The sequence below is a fragment of the Haematobia irritans genome, chromosome 4 (genome assembly GCF_050003625.1).
Source record: "Haematobia irritans isolate KBUSLIRL chromosome 4, ASM5000362v1, whole genome shotgun sequence".
Taxonomy (NCBI): domain Eukaryota; kingdom Metazoa; phylum Arthropoda; class Insecta; order Diptera; family Muscidae; genus Haematobia; species Haematobia irritans.
Genome location: NC_134400.1, coordinates 102,753,575 through 102,762,194, shown reverse-complemented (window position 1 = coordinate 102,762,194; position 8,620 = coordinate 102,753,575). Strand labels below are relative to the sequence as shown.

Here is an 8,620-nt window from a genome sequence, read left to right as displayed (position 1 = left end):
TTTGAGAATTGCGGTGAGGGATGTTGTGGTGGGTACTGTGTCAGTGACTGAAGATTGTTTTGTTTTTAAAGAACTGGTGGAGGATGATGGGTTTTGTTCTTTCGCCGATGATTGCTGCTTTAACTTATTGGATTTGTTGGATTCTAGCAATCTGGTATGTATGTGCAGCAATGAGTGGTGGCGCTTACGGCAATACCCGCAACCTGTCTTGGTAAAACAGGACCCATCCGAGTGCGAGTGTGCCAAACAATTGACACAGTATCCAAATTTTTCTACAGCTTTCATTCGTTCTGTAGAATTCATTCTTCTAAATTTCCAGCAAGATTTTAAGGCATGAACTTTCCGACAAACTCTACAAATAAATGGACCTTTGTTCTTGATAAGCTGAGTTTTTGTGGTCGAATGCATTTTTCTGTAAAATAGAAGAAATTATATTTTGGATTGTGAGAAAAAATAAACGAGAAATTAGGGTAGGTGAAGTCATCGAAAATTTTAAAGGATTATACACTTTCGTGGGGCAGAACAACGAGTTTTGTTATTGGCCTTGTTATCGTGCCTCGTTCTGTTCTTACGTCGGCCACCCGAACTCTTCCGTCGCTTCCCATGTAGATTCGAGAGATTCTTCCCAGTCGCCAACTATTAGGAGGCAAATTTTCTTCCTTTACGACGACTAACATGTCCTCTTGGAGATTGGAGTCGGGTGTTTTCCACTTATGTCGTTTTTGAAGCTCCTTTAAGTATTCGTTCTTCCAACGGGTGCAAAATTGCTGGTAAAGTGCTTTGATTTTTTGCCATCGGTTTTGAATAGATATTGGAGATTGATTGGATTCAGGTTCCAGCGGAACCAAAATAGGACATCCAATTAAGAAGTGACCTGGAGTTAGAGCTGCAAGATCGGAAGGTTCTTGGGAACTTGGAGATATTGGTCTAGAGTTTAAACATGCTTCTATCTTGGATAATAAAGTTTGGAATTCCTCGAATGTATATTTATGGACACCCGCCACCTTTCTGAAATGTAACTTGAAACTTTTCACACCGGCCTCCCATAGACCACCCATATGTGGGGCACCGGGGGGTATGAAGTGCCAAGTAACATTCTGGTGAGCGTAATTTGAGGTCACTGCTTGTCGTGATGTTTGGATAAACTCTTTAGCCAAAACCTTGGAAGCACCAATGAAAGTGGTTCCGTTGTCGGAATGTATATGAAGTGGACATCCTCGCCGTGATACAAATCGGCTAAATGCAGCAAGAAAAGCGGACGATGACAAATCAGTTGTAGCTTCGAGGTGTATCGCCCGAGTTGAAAAACAAATGAACACACACACATAGCCCTTTGAAATACGGCAGCATCTTCCCGCAAAGCTTTTCAGCTCAAAGGGACCAGCAAAGTCGATTCCGGTATGAGCAAATGGACGTGAAATTTCACATCTCTCAGGAGGTAAAGCGGCCATTAACTGTTTCTGACATCTTTTCTTATATAAAATACATGGCTTGCAATTATGGATAATAGCCTTGATTAGGTTCTGCACTTTTGGAATCCAGTATTGCGTACGGACAAGTCTAAGTACTAGTTGATTACCACCATGTAAACTAATTTGATGGGTGAAATGTACAAGCAACCTAGAATACTGACAATTGTACGGCAGAATAATCGGATGACGTTCTTGGTACGACAGGGTTGTTGATGATTCCAATCTCCCACAAATGCGCATTATGCCTTCTGAATCCATGAAAGGATTCAAACATAGTATGGGACTAGAAGACGATATGGATTTTTTGCTAGAAAGAGTCAGGTATTCGTTTGCATAATAGGCTTTTTGGGTCACGATAATAAGTTTCTTACGAACAAAAAGAATTTCTGCAGCAGTAATGGATGCTGAATCTCTTTTATAATTTGATCGATATTTTGGATGGGTACCCAGATAGAATCTGTAGACGTAAGAAATTACTCTCATAGCTCTTGGAAATGAAGAAAAACGATGTAGTATGTCGAGAAAATCCTTAAAATATGAAAAATGAACTTGCACAGATTTCCTTTCACAATCTGTATCGCCGACAACTTCCTTCGGGATTTTTGGCCATGTTCTTGAAGATTCAGAAAGCCAAGTTGGCCCTTCCCACCAAAGCTTACATCTCGAAAGCTCTTGGGGGCTAGTGCCTCGACTGGCTATATCAGCTGGATTTTCTTCCGAGTTAACATGAAACCATCGTGATGGATCCACTACGTGCGTTATTTTCGAGACTCGATTTGCCACGAAAGTTGTCCAAACACAAGGTGGTTTTGCCAACCATGACAGTACAATCGTTGAGTCTGTCCAACAGTATATTGTATATTTTTGGATATCAAAGTGTGGAATTAGATTATCGATCATTTCCGCCAAAAGTGAGGCTCCGCATAGCTCCAATCGAGGAATTGACAAAGTCTTTAATGGAGCAACCTTGGTCTTGGATGATATTAAACGTGTGGATATTGCATTGGGATAAGTCATGCGTATGTAAAGTGCAGCAGAATATGCCTTCTCTGAGGCATCCGAAAAACCGTGGAATTCAATGTCTGCCTCGGGTGAAAAGCTCACCCATCTCGGAATTCTAATCTTTTCTATAAGTGGATAGTCACCCTGAAAATTTTTCCACATTGTTTGGGTCTCTGTGGAAATTAAGGAATCCCAGTCTGTTCTTTCCATCCAGATTTTCTGCATTATTATTTTTGCCGTGATAACTATAGGAGATAACCATCCTGCAGGATCAAATATTTTGGATATTTGAGATAACACTTCTCGTTTCGTGTAAGGCAGATGTTCCGGAAGTGGTATAGCTGTGAAGTAGAATTCGTCAGATAGAGCGTTCCAACGGATTCCTAAGGTCTTTGCTGAACTGCGATCTTCGAATTCCAAAAAATCGCTGTACAAAAGGCTATCTTCAGGAAGCCCGTGAAGAATGGCTTTTCGATTCGAAATCCATTTGCGTATTGAAAATCCTGCAGAATTCAAAGCCTGAATGAGTTGATCCCTAGTAGCAATGGCTATTGGAATGGAATGAGCGCCAATTAACGCATCATCCACATACATACACGATTTTAAAATATGACTAGCTAAGGGATACTTATCCTGAACATCATTCGCCAACTGAATCATGGTACGAATGGCTAAATAAGGAGCACAATTCAAGCCAAACGTCACAGTCTTCAATTCAAAGTCCTGGATTGGATCATCCTGTGATTTACGAAATAAAATTCGTTGAAAGGGAGTATCGGACGAATCTACCAGGATTTGTCGGTACATTTGCTGTATGTCACCATTCAAAACAAATCGATAGAAACGCCATCGTAAGATTAAAATGGTCAGGTCATTCTGAAGTACTGGACCCGTGTGAAGAACGTCATTTAGGCTTACCCCAGTTGACGTTGGACATGATGCATTGAAGACGACTCGAATCTTAGTCGTTGCCCTTTCAGGCTTGACCACTGCATGATGGGGTAAGTAATAGTTGGGCTCAGCCATTAATGCATTCGGAGAAGTCACTGGGAACATATGTCCCAATATACGATATTCATCAAGAGCCTTATCATATTCGGATTTCAAATAAGCATCCTTAAGAAGACGCGTTTCATTACGGAGAAACTGTGCCATTGCACTCTTTCGTGAAACTCCGAGGCATGATTTGTCTGGATTGGATTCTTTGAATGGGAGAACAACAACATATCTGCCCTCGGGATTCCGTCTTGTCGTTTTCCTATACAAATCCTCGCAGTATTTATCATCCCGTGAGGGAAATCGTTTTCGTGGTATGTTCTCCACTTCCCAGAACCGGGAAATCTTTTGATCCAAAGAGATATCACAAAAGTATGAAACACAAGTATTGAAACAGGAGGAATTTCGATGAGCAATAGGTCCCGTAAGAATCCATCCAAAGACAGTTTCTTGAGCCATTAGAGTGCCACAAATCTGATGAAGGTTCCTGGGCAACAGGATTGAAGGAAGAACATCAGCGCCTAAGAGAATATCAATTTTGGCACTCTCATAAAATCTGGGATCGGCCAAATCTAGTCGAGGCAAATTCGAGAACGATTCAACATGGATAGTTTTGGACGGTAGATTATTGGAGAGGTGTGGTACTATTAAAGCCGACACTGTTAGTTCGAAATCGGGCACCACGTCCGAAACCAACATAAAAGAACATTCCTTGTGTACGGAAGCAGAAACCGAACTATTCAAACCGGAAATAATGGCGGAAGTTCGACGGACTGGAAGTTTCAATAAGTTAGCAAGATTCTCCGATATGAAAGAACCTTCGGAGCCTGTATCCAACAACGCCCGAACTTTATATACTTCCCCTTGATGTAAAAGATTTACCATCGCTGTCCCTAATAAAATCCCACTAGAACTGGCAGCAAAACAGGTCTGTATAACTTCACTGGAAGAGTTATTAGGCTGACCCTTGGATGTGGATGGTTGGTAGGACAACATGGAAGCATTTTCCGGCCTTGAGGTCGGGACAGGATTATCTAAACGGGTATCGTCCGAGACTCGCTTCACAGACCCCGATTCTCTATGCAACATAGTATTATGTTTTCCCTTACATTTGGCGCAGACGTTTTTACTCCTACAACTTTTAACTGAGTGAGAGCCCGAAAAACAGTTTAAACATAAATTGCTGCTCTTTATCTCAGTTAGCCTTTGATCATAATCCATCGCAATAAATCGGGGACACTTTCTAATAATGTGAAATTCCTTAGGACATAGCCGACATTTAATCCTATTGATCCCGGTTTGGAAGGCGTGAACTTTACTAGAAGAATGCTTTGGGTTCACATTACCTCTCTGTTTCACATTAGTCGGCTTCGCTTCGCTTAAACACTTCAGTGCAGTAACCGATTCAAGGGTCCTATGTCTATTTGTTAGAAACGCATTTAGCTCAGACCACTCTGGAATAGTCGTTTTGTCACTTAACGTTTGCTCCCATAGAGTGAGGGTCGTCTCGGGGAGACAATTCGAACAGAGGTAAATAAAAATAGGATTCCAACTATTAATATCGATTTTGTAGAGTTTCAATGTGTCTATACAGGAGTTTATGTCACCCTGTAACTTCTTCAAAGCAGTGGAAGACTCAGCATGAATAGCCGAAAGATTAAACAAAGTTTTAAGTTGAGCATTAATAAGAATTCGTTTGTTCTCATACCGAGAACACAAGTTGGACCAAGCTGACGTGAACCCTTCATTTGTCAGTGGGCTCTTGGACACGATATGGTGAGGCTCGCCCTTGGTCTTTTGAGATAAATAAAAAAGCTTTTCGACTGGACTTAATTTGGAATTATGAAGACATAAAGCGGTAAACATGTCCCGAAATGTTGGCCAGGACTTGTAATCACCATGGAAAATTCCCAATTCTATGGGGGGCAAGTTAATAGTATGGTCGCGTGACATAGAATTCGAGGCAACAGCGGGAGGTGACAGCCTTTGTAGAAACTCCGTAAGTTTCGAAATACATCTACAATACGTGGAGTACGTACTCTTATATTTCTCCCGTATCATGTCCATTGGACTTGCGACCTCGTCTTTGGCATTATTGTCGTCCTCCTCGTCGTCCGAAAGCTCAGCCAAACAGCTGTCATATACATCCTTAAAACCCGACCAATTAGATCTGACCTCATTTATGTGTGTCTCTAACAAGCAAGAAGAGTCAATAGGCAATTCATTTGAGTTCAATGCAGCCTCGAATTCAACGAGCCTGTCTGCCAGTCGGATAAACCTGTCAAGTGACATAATTGGTCGAGAGCTCCCAAATAAAATGACAATCAACGACAACGATAATATTGGAAACCCCGGATAATTTTATCTCTCACCCGATATCGCTACAATTGGTGAGAGTTCGACTCAAATATTTAATCAATGAAAACCCAGTAAATATATCCGCTCCGATATAACCAACAAAGACAAAACTATTTAAATTATTCGACAAAGATATTCGATCAAGATTGATGTGGTCAAAACTAATATATTATCAATTAATGCGATAAGGGGTAAACACAGATATTCCAAAGTTCAATACAATCGTGTATAAAATTCCCAAGATCTCGATTGTAAAACAAAACAAATATCTTTTGGATTTCATTCCCACAATTCCTCCACTACTTCATAGATACGTATCTTTTACATATATCGCCATATCAATTATGTTGCTCCTTCCATGACAAGGACAAAGAAAATCATAAACAAAGGGAATTTACTAAATTGGCGTTTATCACACTTGTTTTGATCATGAATGCGAAATTCCCCCTTACACCACAATTATTGCGGCAAGAACCTCAGTGAGTCAGAAAAGAACAGACATATACTATTTTGAAGGGATAAAACAAATAAAGAAGAAATCTCGGGTAAAATGAAATAACACTTATCACTTTTGTTTTGACTTTCAACTTTATTTTCTATATTTGGATTCCCCTCCAGTTCTATTCCAGTAGAAAGGGACACTCCAATGATATCACGGTAAGAATCTTTAGGAGTCGGAAAAGGATAGAAATATATTCCCGAATGGATAAAAAATAAAGAAAACTCTTGTTCTGATAATGAATTTTATCTTACACTTCAATTAGCTCAGGGCAAGTGGTTTAATTAGTCGGAAAGGAACAGAAAAGGTTATTTTAAATAAATAAAAAGAAGGTTAAAATGAAATTATTCTGATAACTTTCGTTTTGACTCTCATGTTCATAATAGTAGAGTAGAAGAGGGACATTCAGCAATAAATTGTATGAGTCGGAATTCCAAATAAATAAGAGGTTACGTTAAAATGAAAGTACACTAATTACTTCTGTTTTGATCGTCAGGTTCATGATGTTTTTGTGGAAAGGGACACTCCAATATGCCTCCGCAAGAAATCTTATGAGTCGGAGAAGAATAGAAATATATTTTGTAATGGATAAAACAGAATGAAAAATCTACTCCGATTAGTCTAGGATCATTAATCGAAAGAGTGGCATAAGAATAGAAATATATTTTCGAATAAATAAGAAAAATAGGTTAACATGAAATAACATTTATAACCTTTATCTGGATCTTTAAAATCCCTCTTCTAATTTTACTCTAGTGAGAAGAGACATTCCACTTTTATTATGGCAAAAATATTAACAAGTGGGGAAAAACAGAAATATAATTTTCAAACGGTAAAAAATAAAGAAGAATTCCCGTATAAAGTGATCATAGTCCCGACTATGGACTCTAAAATATGTTTGTATTATCTTTTAATTGAATATTTTGTGAAATTTCATTGAATAAGTGGGAAAAGGTAAATATATCAAATTTTGAGTGCATAAGAAATAAAGGAGAACTCTGATCAAAAAAATGGAATTTCATTTATTGCTTTTTTCGTTGTCTTTAGAGTTATATTTTGTCGGTATACTTTTCCAATTTCTTTTCCTAGTAGAAAAGGACAGAGACTTGAATATTGGAAAGGGACAAATATTATTCTGTAGAAGGTAAAAAATATTAAAGACCAAAAAGCCAATATTGACGAAAGAGCGATCAATTACAAAAGCACGATATGTCTCTCCCACAGAGAGAAATGATAATCTCTGAGAATGTTCAAAAGCTTCTTTTGAGAGAAATATTTAGTACAGCGCATTGGCGCCAAAAATGTTGTCAAATGAAATCCGAGGAATGAAACGATGGTGAGTGTTTGTCATTTGCAAAGAGGTAGCACGAAATTATTACGTAACTATGACCTTAACGATTGCAATATTAAGGGGAAGGCATCCGCGTTGTCATGATACATCTTCCAAAGGCAGTTCTTTTTTTTTTTTTTCACTGACTTTTATAAGGAAGTATTGAAATGTCGCAGTTTATATACAAATATAGGATTCGAAAAAAGACTTACACGTTTTCCTCGAAAATCTGCTTTTCCTAAATGAAGATAAAATGTCTTTTACACGACCAGGTTAGGTACTTTCATAAACATTAGTAAATATTACACTTCTTTGAAATCGTCTACCGGCCACGTATAAGAAACTTGCGGCAAATATCGCAGGTTGATATATATTTCGATTTAATACATTTCATTAAATAATATCATCGATATTCTGTCGATATTTTTCCTTAAACAGATTTATATATTTTCACAAAATCCACGTGTTTAATATGGGATAATCGAAAATTAATTAAAGCACGGAGATCTGCTTGTATAACCCGTAGACGAATAAAACCACACTGAATAGTAGGAACAATTGAAATGCAAACATACCTGTACTGTAGAAAGAGCTGAAATCTCTGAGAGAACGCTGATAATCCGGCTCGATTGGGACCAAATGTTTGGGTATAACAGAGTACGGTTGGAATCAGCGGGGGTGAGCGGGGATTACCTTTACCTGTGTGAGATGAACCGAGTGATCATGGATCTCTCATGAGCCGAAGATAAACCAAAAGCTTTATGACAAATCAATTGGTTTATCGCTCCCAGAAAAGATGACCAAAGATGACGATAAAACCATGGATAAAATTAAATGAAACAGCAATTAGGGAATGGACTGTATTTAGAGATTGTGTTTTATTTTCTTTGGTCGACTTCTTACCAGTAGGTGTTCGTAGTTACAGGGATGAAAAGCAAGTGACTTATAAAGGAAATACTATTT

General features: G+C 38.6%; 1 protein-coding gene across 1 annotated transcript; it reads right to left on the bottom strand.

Moving 5' to 3' along the window:
* Positions 1-500: 500 nt before the first annotated feature.
* Positions 501-5,762, bottom strand: LOC142235691 (uncharacterized). The gene has a single exon (XM_075306950.1). It carries the CDS (start codon positions 5,760-5,762, stop codon positions 501-503), a length of 5,262 nt encoding a protein of 1,753 aa, XP_075163065.1.
* Between the last annotated feature and the right edge of the window lie 2,858 nt (positions 5,763-8,620).

Coding starts and splice junctions, on each gene's coding strand:
- LOC142235691 (XM_075306950.1), bottom strand. CDS start 5,762: ATGTCACTTGACAGGTTTATCCGACTGGCAGACAGGCTCGTTGAATTC.